Here is a 20,541-nt window from a genome sequence, read left to right as displayed (position 1 = left end):
ACACACACACTCTTTTAGAGGAAATATAATGCAACTAATATGTCTTTCATGTTCAAACTGCTGTATGATATCGGCAACATATTGTGGTGACATCATAGAGACAGCACATCTGCTATGGTTTCCACCAAATTGAGTCACATCATCATGATAGAGAACCATATAGATGTTAAAGTAACTCTCCAGTGTTTCCAGATTTCTATGAAATATGACCTATAATTAATTACAATACGAGTGAAATTGCTTTCCTTACAATTTTTTTTTTAATAAAGTATGTTAAAAGTCATATTTTCTGTGTTGGAATGGTGTGGGCGTACCCAACAACAGAATGGTGAGGGCGTACACCAATCGTAAAAAAATATTAATTTAAGTAGACAGTTGATTGGTCAGCTCAACCAATGAGCCAACATAACATCATGTTCTGTGATGTAGCAACCATGTTTGAGCAACCATGTTTGAGATACAAGTTTGAGGTGTTTTTTTTTATCCTAACGCTTAAGAGTTTTGAAATCTGCCACACCCCCTTTGAATCAGCTTTTGTTTTGTCAAAGGAGAAAAACATGCAGATGTTAAAAAAAACATATTCTATGGATTGTTTTATCTATAAAACTAACTTAATTAGTTTAGAGCACTTTACACATTTGTTTTGGGATCCACCCCTGTAAACCTTATTTGCCTAATGACGCGCGAGTGGAGAAGGAACATCTCATTTCAAGCAAGCGCATTTCCATCCATGTTCACTCTCCTCGTCGACTCTCCTCGATTAACTTTGACCTTTTTCAAAAGGAGGCAAGAGAGGATGGAGGAGAGAGGACGCAGAAGGTGAGCAAATCTAATTGATAAAAGGCCCCCGTCTTTGCTGAGATATTACTGGAGAGAACATTAATTTAACAGGACGAGAAGCAGGAAAGAGTTTTACAAATTGTGCCGACCTCATGATTCCTGTCCTTGAAGGGAAATATCAGTACGTAGTTGACACATTCGGAGCAAGTGAACCTGTGAAAGGCACCTGAGAAATGCTTGTTGACATTTCTGGAAAAAAACGTCCTTTCCTGTCTTGTGCTTATATAATGTGTTGGGAGAGCATTGCTCAGTTTTAGTTACTGAAGTGTGATTTATTGTGGGGGACACTTGGAAACAGATGTGTAAATGGACCGAAATACACTCTATAAAACACATTAATACAATTCTGTTTGACAACCTTAATATTAATATTAATGTTAATATTAATACTTTACTGCATAACTTGTTTGCAGGTTTCCATTGGAGCTGCATGCAACTTATTGTGCTACAGGCGACATCCCTTGGGTAAACATAGACTAGTTCAGAGTCATCTCCTGTGGAGCAAAATTAACAGCTATGAATCCTAAGCCACCCAAGTAGTGTTTAAGCTGATTCTCTCTCCCAAATGATTTCTGTTGTAACACAATAATATGCATTTACATAAGGAGTGAACCACAAATGGTCTAATAAACTGGTCTGTTAAAATCTGAGGGAGAAGCCTTGAGGTCTGAGGTGCTGAACTCGGCAAGAGTTGATGAGGTATGCCAATCTAGAACACAGTAACAATTGAACACGTAATTAAGTACTGTAAATTAATATCCCAAATAGTCCTACTTTGTAGATTTCTATATTTTGACCTTGGTAGAGGAATTATGGTATATGTATGGTCAGTGATGGAAAAAGTACCCAATTGTCATACTTGAGTGAAAGTAATGATACCTTAATACAAAATGAGGTCACCCAGTAAAATACTACTTGAGTAAAAGTCTAAACTATTGGGTTTTAAATATACTTATGTATCAAAAGTAAAAGTATAAATCATTTCAAATTCCTTATTTTAAGCAAACCAGTTGGTACAATGTTCTTGTATTTTTTCAAATTTACGGATAGCCAGGGGTACACTCCAACACTCAGACATCATTTACAAACAAAGCATTTGTTTAGTGAGTCCGCCAGATCAGAGGCAGTATGAATGATGTTCTCTTGATGACTGCGTGAATTGGACCATTTTCCTTGTTCTACTAAACATTCAAAATGTAATGAGTACTTTTGGGTATTAGGGAAAATGTATGGAGTAAAAAGTACATTATTTTCTCTAGGAATGTAGTGAAGAAAAAGTTGTCAGAAATATAAATAGTGAATACAGATACCCCAAAAACAACTACTTTAAAGTATTTTTACTTAAGTACTTTAAACCACTGTGAATGGTATGTGTCTCAGTCAGAAATTAGGCTATTTGGATGTAAGTGTCATCTTTTATTTTACTAGGCAAGTCAGTTAAGAACAAATTCTTATTTACAATGGCGGCCTTCATTGGCCAAACCCAGACGATGCTCGGCCAATTGTGCGCCGTCCTATGGGACTCCCAATCACAGCCAGCTGTGATACAGCCTGGTTTTGAACCAGGATGACGCCTCTAGCACTGAGATACAGTGCCTTAAACCACTGTGCCACTCAGGAGCCCATAGGTCCTTCCATGAAATGTGTATCTTGTAATTTTGACAACATAGGCTATTATCACAATTAACAATCCTTCTATCGCATCTTTTTTATGTCCCGATATAGGTTGTCACTATTATGCAATGAGGTCTGATGTTTACTTCCCATACAGTAAAGTCCCCTCACCTGGTACAGAAGGCCTATTGGGCTATAGGCTAGATGGAATGATCATGTGCATAAAATAATGTCTGCCATATAACTGGTTATAGCCTACTTCACTTTAAGAGTAAACAAGGCATGCCTTTTTGGTACAGGAAAGCTCTATTTTTGTATGCAACAAAATATTTGCTATTAAATGAGCAAGGATGGATAAAGGCCTTCTGAAATTATACTAATTAATTCAGTTGTGGAACAGCACAGAAGATTCCATTATATTCTAATACAAAACCATCAAGGTTGAATTCATAAAATATAAGTTCGTTCTCAGTAGTTGGTTGCCCTGGCGAATGTTTCCTTCAAAGTTTGGGCATTCCAAATACTCACCCTCACTTCCATACTGTTTCCCATTGTTCGCACCCATCCTAAAGAATGCATAATCTACATGCAGAACTCATTGGTATCCAAAAACGCAAACATCCAGGATAAGCGTCCACACACTATCATATATGAAAAAGGAAATGATCACATAGAATTAAGGTAATTCAAAAATAATCTTTGTCATCGAATGGTTAATCCAGATGTTGACAGAATAACAGGGAAAGAAGACGTTTCGGTTTTTACGCAAACCAATCCAGACTAGTTTCCAAGACCGTACGGGAAGCGTAACTTCTCTATCCAAATAGTTTGTTTAACTCCATAACTTTGGGGCTGCATTGTTCGAATAAATCCAGCATCAGAATAATATCAAATATACGTTTTAAATTAAACCCCCTAAATGCAAGCAGCTGTTGCGGGTTGCGTGCAGTCATGGAGGCGTCCAGAACCATACCCAATAACTTTTGGCAATGAAGGGAAAACGCACTCCGCTAGTCTAGATTTAAAGAGACAGTGCACCTTATTTAAAGGGAGATGATGAAATAAATCAGAGGGAACCACTTCAGTATACAATAACCTAGGCAAAATTGTACATGAAGCAAATGATACAACATTGGCATTGCACAGCATGATAGGCTATGATGAGCACATATTAGCTTTTGAACATACAGTATGTGATTTGAAGGATGTGCTATATATGTACATATCTATAACTGGTTGTGTCTGAATACCCATACTAGCTTCTAAATAGTTTGCAAAAAATAAACGTTTATAGTATGTGACATTTCGAAAATAGTACTCTGAATGCGTTATCTAAATGGGCAATTGCGTTGATTCCCGCCATTCGTTCATTTTTGTACAGCCTGTCAATTTATCTTATTATCAGCTGTTGTCAAACACGTGAGTCGGAAAAGATTAGTGTGAATTTTAGTAGATTAAACCTTGAAATGAGTATGCAGTTTAAGTATGTAGTATGCTAGTATGGCTATTCAGACACGACCTCTGTCTACGTTTGTGACAATTTACTACTCTAGTAGTACTACCACCAATTTCCCACATGAAACTCCCATGACCAGGCTCTTTAACTATAAGTGGACATGGACACTATTCAAGTGTCAGTATTTGGCCCTACTCTTTAAATGGGAATGACTTTCCTGAGCATATAATAAGTGATAAAACTCTATTATTGGAAACTTTCCATTGTTAATACGTTTAAACAGGAATAGGAAATATCAAATTATGATATTTCTATCATCCAAAACATTCATTGAACTTCCTTTAGGTATCAAACCCTGTGGCCTTTGTGTTGTACTGACCATGGGAAAAAGTTAAATTCTTGTTTTGCTAAATTGCACAATCCATGTTTATACACTTATCATGGAAATACTGAAGTGTGTGTCTGTTCTATTGTTCCCAAGACATCATTTAACAGAAATAAGGAAAATAATTGGTAACACTTTACTTGATACCCAGCGTCATTACACGTTATGACACGGTCATAACCATGCCATAATATGTCTTAACAGCTGACATAACCTGTTATAATATGGTCATAACACTGTCATGACCCACATTTTTACAGCTGTTGTGACATATTGCGTAATTTTATGGTTGGTTATGACGCCTGCATAAGAATAAAACCTGAACATGGTTTCAGCCTAGCTCAGTGCTTGCTGTGGTGGTGAGGCAGCAAGCGGGAAAATACGGAGCGTAAGGGTTGGTAAAGTTCTCTAGTTGCGCAGTGATTGGCTCAGTGTTCTGTCACTCATGGGGACTCTACAGGTAGAGTTTGAAAATTCAAGCCCCTTGGGTGCTGCAATAGTTACATTAGAAGTTCCCATCCAAGAAGGCTCAAGGTCATCACCTTAGCTTTGATTGGACTGATCATGTCAACATCATACTTTCAAAATCTTAGCTAGCAAGCTAGTAGTCATCATCATGAATCAAGTCGACAATCTAATGGCAAATCCTTTTCACTCCTTGCTATATGAAGAGAAATAATAGATAAAACGCATCGGTGCTCATGGGCCATAAATATATTTTTTACCTTTATTTAACTAGGCAAGTCAGTTAAGAACAAATTCTTATTTTCAATGACAGCCTAGGAACAGTGGAGTAATTGCCTTGCTCAGGTGCAGAACGACAGCTTTTTACCTTCTCAGCTCGGGGATTCGATCTTGCAACCTTTCAGTTACAAGTCCAAAGCTCTAACCACTAGGCTACCTGCCGCCATTACACAACAAACATTACACAACAATTTGGAAATCGCAAATTCATCAATGAGTGGTTTGGAAGGAATCAGTGGCTAACTGCAAGCATTGCAATCCCTAGCCTGCTATTCAGTGGAGTGGGTGTGTTGTCCAAGTCTAGGTCTAAGGGTCTCTTTTCCAAGCTTAAAAGGATAAACATTCAAAGTGGGCCATGCTGTCAATCCAGCATGACTTCTGCCGCGCTCAAAACAACTGGAAACTCGGACCTGGGAAATCTCAGACTTCAGTGAATTCAAGACAACTGGGGACTCAAAAAAAAAGAAAAAAAGAGCTCCGACTGGGAAAAAATGTTTTGAACGGTCATCCAACTCAGAATTGGAAGTCAGGAACTCGGGCCTCTTTCTAGAGCTCCGATCTGAAGATCCCTGACGTCATCATGATTCAACCTTGTTATTTCCTAGTTGTCTTGAAAGCACCATACATCCAGAGAATGCGAAACTTTGACGACAAAGTTCGATGACAAAACTTTGCTCACGAAAGGACCGCCGCGCCACCTTCCTGTTAAAGTGAGCACAGCACAACAAGGTGAGTTCAAAAATGTCTTGTATGCTGCTTCATAAATGATTTAATATGCAAGGGAGATATGTATACTGTAGCTAATACTAACTGTATGTTGTGTAGTAAGCTGTTAGTAGCCCATGTGCCTTTCCCCTTATAACTTAGCCTACTGTTCTGACTTGGTGGTGCACCTGTAGCATATAGCCTGTTTTAGAGAAATGTCATCATCAAATATTGTAAGAGCTTTAATTGTCTGCTTATATGCCCCCTTTATTTTCCTACGATTCTGACTTGGTGTACAGGTAGAATACTGTAAGAACGGCCCATGTTCTGAATTCTATCGCTGTACATTTCAAAAGTGCTAAACAAATAGTTATATTGACTACGTCCGTCCTAGCTCGCTCATTGTCTTAATCAAAATTACGGATTGCCTCAACCGCTCGTCGTCCCATTATGCCATAGTTTGTACATTTCAATCGTCAGTAGAAACCAAATTTGATTAAGCAAGTCAGCCATATCAGCAGTTTTTTTTTTATTCAGTAAACTGTTTCGCTGCCAGACAAGGCTCCGCTGATAGCCAGGTGTAGCAGTGGTAAGGTGTTGGGACAGCTTTATGTAGTCCCTAACAGTTTGTGGTCAGCATTTGTCACCATTACATGCTGACCAGACTGGACACGTCGCAAAATAAATTTAGAAATCCATGTTATTCAATTATTGCACCCACACTGCTCGCGTGCGCCAATGAGCGTCTGCATTGCCAAAGGCTAAAATAGAACTCCTTTCTATTTCTGATGCAGATCGCACTGAAAGTCTCTCGCATCTCCTCATTGGTTATACCCACGTGGGTGATTGAAAGATGAATTGTTGCCGGTCGTCGTGGTAATACTATGAAATTTTAGATGGACCCTCATATAAGTTCAAAGATGAAAAAGCCTGGAAGGAGGAGAGATGACTAGAAGCGATTCGGTTGGCTGTTTTATGTGTGGATTAATTGTCGGGGTAGAGGACCTTGTGCATTTCAGGTAAAATAACAACTCAATGTTTATTATCCCAGGACAAATTAGCTAGCAACAGCAAGCTAGCTAAATAGGACAAATTAGCTAGCAAGAGCAAGCTAATTAGCCATACGTGTTTAATGCTTTTCGACCTGTCCCCAAATTAATGTCATTGGTTCTGAGTTTGTTTTGATATTTTAACCTGCGTGTCATGATCGCGTCTGGTGTAGGTGTACAAAATACATTTATGCACGTTTGCGCACGCACGCAGCCGGTTTCGGTTCCGTGTTATAGTGCAAGTAATGTATTATTTAGTGTTGTGGCTTTGCTGGTATGCATTATAAATCTCACCCCACCAAGACTTACATGCTAAAATCACCACTGGGTTATGGTATGGGCAGGCATAAACTAGAGACAACACCATTGCATTTTATTGATGGCAATTTGAATGCACAGAAATACCATGACGAGATCCTGAGGCCCGTTGTCAGGCTGCCAGAAATGTTCAATTGGTATCAAGAGACCTAACGTGCGCCAGGAAAACAATCCCCACACCAGTACACCACCGCCGTGTTGGTGATTGCATGCCCACTGGAGCTGCTTCTTGTTTTTACCTGATAGGAGTGGAACCCGGTGTGCTCATCTGTTGCAATAGCCCATCCAGTTGTAGGTTCCAAGATGCCGTTCTGCACACTAGTGTTGTACTGCGCCGTTATTTTTCTGTTTGTGGCCCGCCTGTTAGCTTTCACGATTCTTGCTCTTTTCCTCCGATCTCTTTTCACCCACAGGACTGGATGTTTTTTTATTTGTCGCACCATTCTCGGTAAACCCTAGACACTATTGTGCATGAAAAGCCCAGGATGGCGGCCGTTTGAGGTACTAGACCCGGCACGCCTGGCAACAACGAATATACCAAGCTCAAAGTCGCTTAGGTCACAAATTTTTGCCCATTATTACATACAATCGACCAGTAACTGAATGCCTCGATGCCTATTTTATATAGCATGCCACCGCCACGTGACTCACGTCTGTCTGTAGGAGCGATCTATTTTCATGAACGGGGTGGTGTACCTAATAAACTGTCTAGTAAGTTTGTGTGTATAGTAATGTATGCATTCAAGTCTGTCTATGTTACTAAATTAAGTATTTGTCTAATGTATTTTGGGTGTCGGACCACAGGAAGATTAGCTGTCGCCATTGCTAATGGGGATTTCTTTTTTATTCTACTTGATTTTTGTCTGTCTATGAAGGGGTCAAATGCCAAGCCCCCATACCTTTTACAGCCAACCATTGCTGCCGCACTGGAATGTGCACCAAGAATGTGTTCTACATCCTTCATTTAAGAGTTTTACTGACACATTTATATGCGAGCGTGCGAGGTAAATAAACAAATAAAAGGAAACTGCAGCCAATACCATAAAAACAGTTGTAACTAACAGGTCCTCTGGTCTGAGAATTGATACCTCCGCACACAATGATTGGTAGAGAGAGGAGTTATTAGAAATACACACTATATTCATATTGTGGTTTAAAGCAATTACAAATACATGCACAGTGCATGCTACGGTCTAAGATTGACATGTCATAAATTAGAGTAATATGTGAAGTTTAACACGCTGACGTCTGAAGCCCCCTAACAAAGTAAAACAGTGCTAAGGGCTTGCTTATTTGCTAAAATATGTTTTGGCAGGGACAGTTATAAGCAGTACAATTACTTTATATTAAAGTAATTATAGTTTAAAAGCCTATTATGCTGATGTGACGGCTACCTCAAAACTACTAATAGGTCAAAAGACTCAGCTTTATTTTTTAGAACCATCCAATAAAAATATCACTTAAACATTTTAACCCCTTTGTGGGTCACGCATTAAACTGACTAGATAAGTTCTGGGAGATGGTTGTTGTGCATCCAATGTGAATACACACACCCCGAGGCACAGGGGTAAGGGTTGGCAATAGGGTTTGTATTGACTTCAGCAACAGACAGACAGAAGGCAGACTCTGCCTCCATTGGGGTGGTATCCGGCCCCATTGCATCCTGGGAGAACACGGCAGCGGGGGTAGTAGGGATGCCAATGGACTCCAGGCCAGAGCCAGAAGAGAGACTGCAGTCAGCCTCACAGGATATGGGGAGCGGAGAAGCAGGGCTGACATCTGCAGTGGATATGGTAGAGGAGCATGCAGGTAGAGGTTCTCCACAGGTCCTCTTGGACAGCCTCCGATTCAAGGCACGCATGGTCACAGGAATAGACATACATCTGAATCAGAAGAGCAAGACGATGAATATCAAAGTCATGTAACCAACAACTCATTAAGTAAATACTTAGTGTAAGAATGTGGTCTCTGCCTAGAGACAAAATTAAGCAGTATGACTGAGAAATGGACCTAGTGGGAGAATACAAAATCAAACCTCTTTAGGACTCTGGAGACGTATTCATCCATGGATTCTGACTCTGACCCCACTGCAAACAGACTGCAGGTGAGCTTCCGGGAGTCTGCCACATTCACCAGCACTGCAAGACAACAATACACCACACTAAACCCTGAGTAGAGAGCATGGAGTGTAACATATTGCATTGTGATTCCACTAAACCGACCCCTGCAGAGTAGAGATAACAAATACTCACAAACAGATAGAGAGTCACTGTCAGATAGGTGAAAGGTCACAGTAAGGCTGGAACCTGACTCAGGGAAGACCTCGCAGTATAGGTCACACACTGGACCTAGAAAAAGGGGTTTGGTTATAGCCAGGTCAACAATGTTCTCTCATATGAACAGTTTGACATCCTTTTGAGATAAGGATGCAACCACCATCAGATTACTTAAGACACATTAGATACCAAACATGTAATAATTAAATAGTATTCTGTGACATTTGGGGATTGTAGGATTAGAACCCTGATGTATGCTCAGTTGCTTACTTACCTGGGCCGGGCCTGTGAGAGGTAATGCAGCTGGCCAGTAGAGTGTTAATTGCACACTGGTGGCGGAGCAGCTCCAGTAGGGCAGGGACATGGGCGGGGTGGGCAAAGGGTATTGTACTCATCAGCGCCCCCCTCAGAGCAGCTTCTTCCCATGCCGCCCCCGGCAGCACATAGCTGTGTATCTCTTTACCTGGGAGGGGCTGGATGGAGAAGACAGGTGTGTCAAAATGAATACCTTTGATGGAATGCTGAGTAGAAGAAAGTGGTGTAGGTCTTACTGTGCACAGCTGTCAATGATATAGTGCCAGTATGATATACATTGTAGAGCAAAATGATAAGTCCATAAGCATTCAAATCCTGTTTTGGTTTAAGCATATATACACACAAACCACTAGAAAGTGGGCATCTTGGCCATCCCATGTTTTGTCGCCACCATTTTCCCCTAATAAGGTCATCATTAACTGGGGAAAAGGTGCCCACTGCAGGTCAGCATCAGCTATGGCAACATCTAGGAAACAGTAGCAGTTTGATCACAAGAAAGAAAGGGAGATACCTAGTCAGTTGTACAACAATGCGTTCAATTGAAATGTGTCTGGTATCATCCCAATGTGAATTACAGTGCAGGACGACCCATTTATTCACAGAAGACTATAAGCACAATTGAATCTTGCTAAAAGGATTATCAAAGCATACAAACCTGTAATTTGGCTGAGCTTCTCAACAAAGGAAGAGAGCATTGGTAGGGGTGGCTGCAGTTTGAGCTGGAAGCAGGCTGGCATCATTTCAGAGAGCACCTCACAGAGAGGACTGAACAATGGTAGACTGCAACAACAAAAAGCACAAACTCAAGCTCATTATTAACATAGCCGTCTTAAATTTGGGATTTCATCCTAATATGGGGAATTCCATGTTTTGCATTTAGAAAACCTCAGATATCAATGCATCATTTGAAAATAGTAATATAATGACATTGAGATAGTTACCCCTGGGCGTCAAGCTGAGGTGGCTGTGGGATGACAGATGCCATCTGGAGCTTGTGTGTAGAGTCAGTTGGCCCCACTGTCACCAAGGCCAACTGGCCAACACTGCCTCTCTCTGCAATCCCATAGCAGAATAAAACAGTACTTTTTTTTAAGAAGTAACATTCAAATGCAGTTGCGAATGTTCCAAAACATACCTGAATCAGACATCTCCAACAGAATGTCAGAAGGGCTGATGTAGTATTGGATAGTCATTGGGATACCTGAATAGGACAGACAAAAAAAAAGAAGCATATTTCTGTTAGTCATTGAGGGTGATCGAGCAGCTAAAGAAACAACTAGGGGCTTTCTGGCTAATGGTCTTGCTCCCTTTAGTAGTAACCTACCTTCGCTCCCTGCCGTAAGATAGCCAATCCTGCCATTGAGAATCATGTCCACTTGAAGATTGCACTCCCTTAGTGCTCTGAAAGGAGAAAAACATTTGTGGATATTTCAACACAATGACATAGGATTTCTTTCAAGACAACCTCTAGCTTCTTTAATTCTCACAGCAAAATGCAGGAGTCACAATTCCTTCTCTATTCAACTTCGGCCATTCTAATTATATTTCACTAACCTTGGCAAATGGGATATCTTCTGTAGATCTTTCCCCAAGAACTGAAGGGCTGTGTAGACCTTAATCTTGGTTTCACTAAAAAATATTAGACTGGTTAAGCGGCATGATAACAGGCCAATGACATTGAATATCAACTAGTGGTAAAAAGGCAGTACTTGTCTCCAGGGATGTTGTACAGGGAGGAAAGGCCTTTCAGTTTCACTGAGAATTCTTCAAACTTCTTTGACCTGTGCAGTAATAAACAGATGGGGGTAATCTGAAGTGCCAACAATGTATACTTTGTTAGAACTTGGTAAAATAAATGTCAGGTGACCTCAGTTGACAAATTGTATTAGTCAGACCGTATGTATTACATCTTACTTTAGCAGTTGAAGAAGTGACTCGCTTGACTGTAACACACCAAAAAAAAATTGGCTTGAGTGACATGAGTAATTTCAAACATTACAAAATGTTTTCCTATATAGGAATGAAACAATCAGTCTAATACCAGAGGGGCTTCTCCGTGTTGGGCCAACTTGACGTCCTCCACCTCTCCCCCAGGCAGCAGCAGGACCTCTAGGTAGAACATGTCGGCTGTGAGGTAACAGGTTGTCTCAGTGGGGCTCAGGTGGGACCCCATCCTGTACAAGACAGAGGTCAAGGCTCAATAATGAGAAATGCCATTGCAAACACCAAGAGCGCGATGGAGGTTATTTAGTGTATAGCATCAAATGAATTCCACACTGTACAGGCCTAAGAATCTTTCGATCCAAAAATCAGGAAACTCAAAAGATGCTGCACTGATTTGGAGCATTCAACATGGGTAGAGGTCCCTGGATTATCCAGTAGAGGGACCCAAAGTCTAGGCATTATATTACCGAATGAAAACAGATGACAAAATCATCATATTACCCTCTCTGTTTGGCTATTATCTCCAACCGTGATACCATGGCGCTCAAAGACGACACTGGAACAGAAAACAGTTTGGGAAATGTTTCATAAAAAGTTATAATTTGAGTGAAGTGACCATACAACAAATGGCAGACAACAATCATAACTCTGCACGATGACCTTCAACTGGAATGGAGTGCATTGCAACGGATACTAGTCTATGCAGAAGATTGAATTTAGCTGATGTTGTGAATACAAATAGCTCATGTTTTGTTTACCAGTCAGTGCTTCATGGAGTATTTTCAGACACCTAATCAGTGGTTCACAGGGTTTGGTGTCACCTCTCGATTTGTCCTATAAAAATACAGATGAAGACATTTTGGAGCAGCTCAAGTATCCTGAGAGAAAGCACTTACTACATACTATGACAGAGTTTGAGAAAGCGCATCTCTTGAGAGTCTTTAGGAACTGAATGAACTTAGGGCTTAAGACTGAGCAGCATTGTTGAGGGCAGACATCTAGATGGCCCAGGCCCTACTCCAGCTGCCTTATCCCCTTGGACCGCACATCCCTGTCCGCCCAACAACCACTCTCAACCCCACCCCCAACAGGCCCTGGAGACTGACTGCTGCCAAGCTGAACTTCTTTCCGAGGCCACACAACACAATCATCCCCAGTCGTGGAGTGCAACTGGACAATGGCCATGGATGGATCAGGATAGATTCGTCACATCCGAGTCCAGAAAGCAGTGTCCAACTGACACAATTCCAAAAACCTTTCAGCCCATTCTAAAACGACAAACAAGAGCTTTTCAATTGTACCCCCACTGACGTTGAATCTAAACAATGATAGCTCTGGGTAATGTGTTGGGAAGGGGGTGGCACTTAATACTGGAAATGATTGCTGTTGGTGACAGATCATACCAGTTACTCAGTCAAATAAGGGACCAGTTGTTTATGTAGAGTTATACTAATCTGGCTAAAATCATCTTGGAATGCCAACATCTGGAAGGCATTTCAAGTCTTGTGGCTGAACGGTCACGGATGTTTCTCCTCAAAACAAGTTTGGTGAAACATTAGCCCAAGATGTACTGTTAAGGAGTGAAGGCTAGCCTACTCCATTAACATCCAAGACCCTTCCTTATATGTAATGGTCAGAGGTAAACTGGCTCTGGCAGCCAACTACGCCATCTAAACGTGAATCGATTCTTAATCGCGATATGGTTCTGGAAACATAAGGCCCTCTACTTTCAAATTGAAAAGCAGATCGTTTTAACCCCCGCAGCACAATGTGTCCGGGGGAATGCCCCCCAGGATATTGTTTTGGTAGAATGACTGAGGTCACAGACATTCTACTCCAAAATGTATGAAAATGTAATTATGTTGACAATATCAAAAGATAGAACTGATGAGAGCCACTGCACTGTAGGGAGATGAGGAGCAAGTGGTGTCTGTGTGATCGTGGCTCTCATTCGCACCACTGCTCATTCTGTTTGCTACAAATAGCCTATACATTGTAACTTGTCATTGATCTTAAAATGGATAGTATGTGTTTTTTTGGCAATTAAGCCCTTTTAATCTGACTCGGTAAGTAAAAACTCACGGATACCATTTGTCTATGTGTGCAGTTGAAGGTAGTTTTGCGAGCCATTGCTAACAAGCATTTCTACAGGAAGAGCTAGCATGCTAGCTGTTCCCATAGACTTCCAGTCATTGCGCCAACGCTAGGTAGTAACTTCCTTCAAACTGTGCGCAGAGACAATTATGGTATCCATGAGATCATCTGACTCAGGGTAAGTAGAAAAAGGCATAATTGCTGAAGTCTCGCACTATCCTTTTATAAGTGCCTCTGCAGAGAGATATACAAAACTCAGCAAAAATAAATAAACGTCCCTTTTTCAGGACCCTGTCTTACAAAGATCATTCGTTAAAAATCCTTCTACTGACTCTGGAAAAACACCAAAAGAAAGATGCCCAGGGTCCCTGCGCGAACGTGCCTTAGGCATGCTGCAAGGAGGCATGAGGATTGCAGATGTGGCCATGACAAAAAATTGCAATGTCTGTACTGTGAGACGCCTAAGACAGCGCTACAGGGAGAAAGGATCGTCCTCGCATTGGCAGACCACGTGTAACACCAGCACAGGATCGGTACATCCGAACGTCACACCTGCAGGACAGGTACAGAAAGGCAACAGCAACTTCCCAAGTTACACCAGGAACACACAATCCTGCCATCAGTGCTCAGACTGTCCGCAATAAGCTGGACTGAGGGCTTGTAGGCCTGTTGTAAGGCAGGTCCTCAACAGACACCACCGGCAACAACGTCACCTATGGGCACAAACCCACAGTCGCTAGACCATACAGGACTGGCAATAAGTGCTCTTCTCTGACGAGTTGCGGTTTTGTCTCACCAAGGGTAATGGTCGGATTCGCGTTTATTGTTGAAGTAATGAGCGTTACACCGAGGTCTGTACTCTGGAGGGGGATCGATTTGGAGGTGCAGGGTCCGTAATGGTCTGGGGCGGTGTGTCACAGCATCATCGGACTGAGCTTGTTGTCATTGCAGGCAATCTCAACGCTGTGCGTTACAGGGAAGACATCCTCCCTCATGTGGTACCCTTCCTGCAGGCTCATCCTGACATGACCCACCAGCCATACTGCTCGTGACTTCCTGCAAGACAGGAATGTCAGTGTTCTGCCATGGCCAGCGAAGAGCCTGGATATCAATCCCATTTAGCACATCTGGGACCTGTTGGATCAGAGGGTGCGGGCTAGGGCCCTTCCCCCCAGAAATGTCCAGGAACTTGCAGGTGCCTTGGTGGAAGCGTGGGGTAACATCTCACAGCAAGAACTGGCAAAGCTGGTGCAGTCCATGAGGAGATGCACAGCAGTACTTCATGCAGCTGGTGGCTACACCAGATACTGACTGTTACTTTTGACCCCAACTTTGTTCAGGGACACATTATTCAATTTCTGTTAGTCACATGTCTGTGGAACTTGTTCAGTTTGTGTTTCAGTTGTTGAATCTTGTTATATACATACAAATATATACACATGATAAGTTTGCTGAAAATAATCAGTTGACAGTGAGAGGACATTTCTCTTTTTGCTGAGTTTATATAACGTTCAAAAGTTTGGGGTCACTAACAAATGTACTTGTTTTTGAAAGAAAAATCACATTTTTTGTCCATTAAAATAACAATTGACCAGACATACAGTGTAGACATTGTTAATGTTGTAAATGACTATTGTAGCTCGAAATGGCTGATTTTTAATGGAATATCTACATAGGCCCATTAACATCAACCATCACTCCTGTGTTCCAAAGGCACGTTGTGTTAGCTAATCCAAGTTTATTATTTTAAAAGGCTAATTGATCATTAGAAACCCTTTTGCAATTATGTTAGCACAGACAAAAACTGTTCTGATTAAAGAAGCAATAAAACTGGCCTTTAGACTAGTTGAGTACCTGGAGGAAGTCTTCAACTAGCAGCTTCATTAAATAGTACCCGCAAAACACTAGTCTCAACGTCAACAATGAAGAGACTACTCTGGGATGTTGGCCTTCTAGGCAGTTGCAAAGAAAAAGCCATATCTCAAACTGGCCAATAAAAAGAAAAGATTAAGATGGCCAAAAGAACACAGAGGAACGCCTCCAAGAAGGCCAGCGTCCTTCTTCACTGTTAACGTTGAGACTGGTGTTTTGCAGGTACTATTTAATGAAGCTGCCAGTTGAGAACTTGTGAGGCGTCTGTCTCAAACTAGACACTAATGTACTTGTCCTCTTGCTCAGTTGTGCACTGGGGCCTCCCACTCTTTCTATTCTGGTTAGAGCCAGTTTGCGCTGTTCTGTGAAGGGAGTAGTACACAGCGTTGTACGAGATATTCAGTTTCTTGGCAATTTCTCGCATAGAATAGCCTTCATTTATCAGAACAAGAATAGACTGACGAGTTTCAGAAGAAGGTTCCTTGTTTCTGGCCATTTTCAGTCTGTAATCAAACGCACAAATGTTGATGCTCCAAATACTGAACTAGTCTAAAGGCCAGTTTTATTGCTTCTTTAAATCAGTACAACAGTTTTTAGCTGTGCTAACATAATTGCAAAAGGGTTTTATAATGATAAATTAGCCTTTTAAAATGATAAAACTTGGATTAGCCAACACAACGTGCCATTGGTACACATGAGTGATGGTTGCTGATAACGGGCCTCTGTACACCTATGTAGATATTCCATTAAAAAAAAAAAAAAAAAATTATCCAGCTACAATAGTCATTTACAACGTCTACACTGTATTTCTGATCAATTTTATGTTATTTTAAATGGACAAAAATAGCCTTTCAAAAACAAGGACATTTCTAAGTGACCCCAAACTTTTGAACGGTAGTGTATATCGATTTATTTACCATACTTTTGGGAGTGGTGTAAATTTAAATGACTATAGGGTAAACAATCACATTTATTTATAAAGACCTTTTTACATCAGCCGATGTCACAAAGTGGTATACAGAAACGCAGCCTAAAACCCCAAACAGCAAGCAATGCTGAAGCTTCTGTTCACACTGATTAACGTGTAGACAGAGCGTGAGGACTGTTACACACATTGGCAGCGCCGTTATAAAAGCTTCAACTGAGAACCAAGAGCTAGGTGAAGTATTAGTCCATGTTCTGGATCGAGTTTGTATCTTGATCTAGCAGCAAAACACTAAACCAATGTTTAACTTACCTACCTGCGTCTGCCTGTTTGGCGACGCTTTTCCCATGTGGGAGGGTATATCCGTGGTCAGTGGACGGTAGGGAATGCGTCGACGAGCTGTGCCCAGGAAATAATTAAATCCAATTGTTAGATGCTAACACCCCATCTCCATATCAAAATCAAAACATGGATTCCATGTTGTATAGCATGCTGACCAGACACGTCGCGTGCGCGAGCATCGCAAAATACATTTAGAAATCCATGTTATTCAATTATTGCGGCAACGAGCGTCTGCGTTGCCAATGGCTAAAATAGAACTCCTTTCTATTTCTGACGCAGATCGCGCTGAAAGTCCTGCCTCTCCCATCTCCTCATTGGTTTATAGAAGCAGGTACCCACGTGCCATCTCCTCATTGGTTGTACCCACGTGGGTGATTGAAAGACGAAATGTTTTGCCGGTTGTCGTGGTAAAAGTGTAGATGCCAATCACCATATAATTTCAAAGATGAAAAAGCCTGGAAGGAGGAGAGATGACTAGAAACGATTCGGTTGGCCGTTTTATGTGTGGATTAATTGTCGGAGTAGAAGACCTTGTGCATTTCAGGTAAAATAACCAGGTAAAATAATAAAAAAAATTGCTAGCAACAGCAAGCTAGCTAAATAGGACAAATTAGCTAGCAAGTGCATGCTAACTAGCTAAATCCCAAATTAATGTAATTGGTTCAGAGTTTGTTTTGATATTTTAACCTGCGTGTCGTGATCGCATTTGGTGTATGGGGACAAAATAAATTTATGCACGATGGCGCACACGCGCAGCCGGTTTGGGTTCCGTGTTATTGCCTTGGGAGCACACCTTCAGGATTGGGTTGGTGGCTCGCATCCAACTTTTAGGTGCATACACCGCCACCTACTGTACTGGAGTGTGAGGTCAGTCATGGCCTACCTACATTCAATTCCGGTAATACAAAATTGGGAAAAAGGATAATTTCCCTGCCAACTATTAGCCCTCACTAAAAAATTAAAACCCCCACCCCATTCCACTATTTAATCCTACTCCAGGCCAATGGTCTGGGAGGACAGAACACTACCACTCAACCCCCCCTTGCAACTCTTTTGCAGTAAAACCTCACAACAACAAGTACTTCTTTGCAGCTGCCACCACAACCTCTATTTTCTGTGACTTACGTTCCATTTCTGCAGTACAGTTGACAACAACGGCAATGAATGCTAAGAAACCCACATTATTCCCATTCCTCTCTGCGTACTCAGAGGAATCCTCTCAGGATCCCTCACTCTGTACCCATCTTCCTCTAACACGCTCTACACTGCTTCAGCATACATGCATACATACATACATACTACTCTGATCCTGTAAACCTCAACCTGCCTTTCTCTCACCGGAAACCTCCGATCTCCAGCCCCATGGGCACCCCCACAACTTCCTCCACCGATACTACGCATCTTTTTGTCTCATGCCCTCCTGCACACATCTAGGAATCTCCCTCCTACACAATGCTGCAACAACTTAAGCTTGGCACCTAAAACACTAATATTTTCAGAACAAAAGCGCTAACAGGATAACTGACACATCCTAACTTGACCTTGTCAGGCAGACGTCTAACAATTGGATTCAATGATTTTCTACACGGGCACTGCTCAGCAAATGATGCATTACCAATTCACTGACATACCCTCTGACGTGGGAAAAGTGTTGTCAAACAGGCACAGAAACAGATTGGTAAATAAATTGCATGGTGGGTTAGTGTCATATTGCTAGACTGAGAAACTCGGTCTAGAACCTGGGCTAGGTGAAACATGACATTGGAGGAACATTTCAGAAATATTTCACTAATACTTACCATACACCTGCGAACCAGTTTAAAGGTCTCATTCCATGTCTTTTCTGCATATTTTGAGTGCAGGTCCGAAATTAAGGACTTACGCCCAACCACTGATGGGCAGAAAATTAAGTGCTTAAGATACAAATACATTGGATGGCGACATCAAACAGAAGACAGCAGACTGGAAATAACAATTGCCATTGTGTGAATGGGGTCAAAAACCAGGCTGAGCCTCTATTGGCTATATATCTGTGTTCAATTGCCCCCCCCCCAATTACAACATTTTGAATATTTACCTCGGTATTGCCCTCTCTGAATTACATTAGTTCGCTAAGCACTACTCTGACTAAATCAGGTTGTAATGTTCAATTAGTTGGTATACACCCAAAACTAATGACTGCAAAACTGTGAAATTGTTCTTTAAAAGCCAGAATGTTGAATAAAATTATATTTGCGCTTATTCTAGCAGTTGACTGTGCAGTTTGTCATTCAGCCGCTCCCAATTTGAGACATATCCGCAGGAAAGTATGGATTACAATGTATCTTTGGTGCACAGTGCTGAAGTTGACATTTCTATCACTTGGCACATGCGTTAAACCATGTAAATAACTAATGATTTCAGTTAGTATGCATGCAACACGTACACACGTGTTTGTTCATGACCAAAGGCAGGTGTAAAAGATAGAAGTAGCCTACATGCACGCAATGCATGCATACTAACTGAAGTCTGCAGGTGTTTACATGGTTTTACGCATGTGCCAGATGATAGTAGACATTTCTACTTCAGTACCAGCGCTCTAAAAATATTTCGATCATCTGAAGGTCCAACACCACGGACAACCAGTAGACAAAGTTCAAATGTAATTCTATTAAACACTGTGGCTTGTGAGGAACGTTCACACGATGTTGCAGTCATTAGTTTCAGTCTGTATCAATTAATTTATCAGAATAGCCAAGCACATCTCTCACCTGCCATCTTCAATTATATCTTGAACCAGAAGTTGGTGCCCATGCGGTTTCAGAAAGAAAAAAAACTGTCGCGTTTCCTCTAAAATAGGCCTACTCTGAAACAGGGCCAAAAAAAAAAGTGTATGTGATGATACGCACAGGGAGAGCTCCATCAAGTGGGACATGACACTAATGATTTAAATACCCACAGCAGGTGACGATCAGGGGGAGCTGTTTTGAAGCCACTGATCCTCCATCTTGGTACACCCCCACCGATGTGAAATATATTTTGGAAACTATAGAAATGCATTAAGGCAAAAAAATAATAAATAATCACTAATTATTTTAGACACCTTAATGTTTCAATTATATTTAATTTGAGCTTAACCAAAATGAAAAAAATATATAAAACATGTAAGTACAATTTTTACAAATATTTTATGTTACTGTCCTCAGTAAAACAAAAAAAATAACTTAAATACCCGGTATATGTAATTTTGTCCTTGAAACATTGAAATAATTCATTCAAACCTATGGAGGACTTCCTCATCTGGGGTGCCAATATGGCCTACCAGTTGCTTCAGACTCTCATTGGCCAATACATATTACTCACATCCAGGGTTTATATACATTATTGCATCAAGTTATTCCTTCTTTTAGCGCCAAACACAGACTGTTTGTTCATTTGTCTAACGATTTCAAGCGCATTCCAATTGTAACACTATTTAGGCTATTTAGAGACTATAAATTAAATTATTAGTCATTATTAATTTATACTCTAAATTAGAGTATAAATTGCATATCGCCAAACTGTCGCTTACTCACTGTGGATTGTTTGTAGACTGGAATGATTTACTGCAGATTGCTCACATACTGGTCACACCCACATAGTTATCCAGCAGGTGCAGGCACTTAATAATGTTCTATGTTTTT

General features: G+C 41.1%; 2 protein-coding genes across 6 annotated transcripts in view; both read right to left on the bottom strand.

Moving 5' to 3' along the window:
• The window catches only part of LOC111953396 (F-box/LRR-repeat protein 7), a 47,256-nt gene extending 43,838 nt beyond the window's left edge, over positions 1-3,418 (bottom strand). For both annotated transcript variants that reach the window (XM_023972632.2, XM_023972633.2), the window contains exon 1: positions 2,983-3,418. In XM_023972632.2, coding sequence (XP_023828400.1) covers positions 2,983-3,019 — 37 coding nt within the window. In that variant the 5' untranslated portion in view covers positions 3,020-3,418. The remainder of the gene's footprint in view (positions 1-2,982) is intronic.
• Positions 3,419-8,523: 5,105 nt separating this feature from the next.
• med1l (mediator complex subunit 1-like) lies at positions 8,524-20,521 on the bottom strand. 4 transcript variants are annotated; one of them, XM_023973159.2, is made up of 19 exons: positions 20,434-20,521; positions 19,818-19,904; positions 19,630-19,724; positions 18,679-18,770; positions 12,405-12,480; positions 12,148-12,202; positions 11,744-11,876; positions 11,617-11,645; positions 11,412-11,483; positions 11,257-11,331; positions 11,027-11,103; positions 10,838-10,903; positions 10,644-10,755; positions 10,358-10,482; positions 10,050-10,168; positions 9,662-9,860; positions 9,364-9,459; positions 9,147-9,249; positions 8,524-8,994 (listed from the first exon to the last, which is right to left on the bottom strand). In XM_023973159.2, exons 3-19 carry the CDS (start codon positions 19,634-19,636, stop codon positions 8,613-8,615), a joined length of 1,818 nt encoding a protein of 605 aa, XP_023828927.1. In that variant the 5' UTR covers positions 19,637-19,724; positions 19,818-19,904; positions 20,434-20,521; the 3' UTR covers positions 8,524-8,612. The 4 variants fall into 4 exon arrangements, with proteins under 4 accessions (XP_023828927.1, XP_023828928.1, XP_023828925.1 ...); XM_023973160.2 differs by having other exon boundaries at positions 19,630-19,719; XM_023973157.1 differs by lacking the exons at positions 19,630-19,724; positions 20,434-20,521 and adding an exon at positions 20,222-20,415.
• Between the last annotated feature and the right edge of the window lie 20 nt (positions 20,522-20,541).

The sequence above is a fragment of the Salvelinus sp. IW2-2015 genome, linkage group LG27, assembly GCF_002910315.2.
Source record: "Salvelinus sp. IW2-2015 linkage group LG27, ASM291031v2, whole genome shotgun sequence".
In the NCBI taxonomy this organism is placed as follows: Eukaryota; Metazoa; Chordata; class Actinopteri; order Salmoniformes; family Salmonidae; genus Salvelinus; species Salvelinus sp. IW2-2015.
This window is presented reverse-complemented; position numbering and strand designations above follow the sequence as displayed.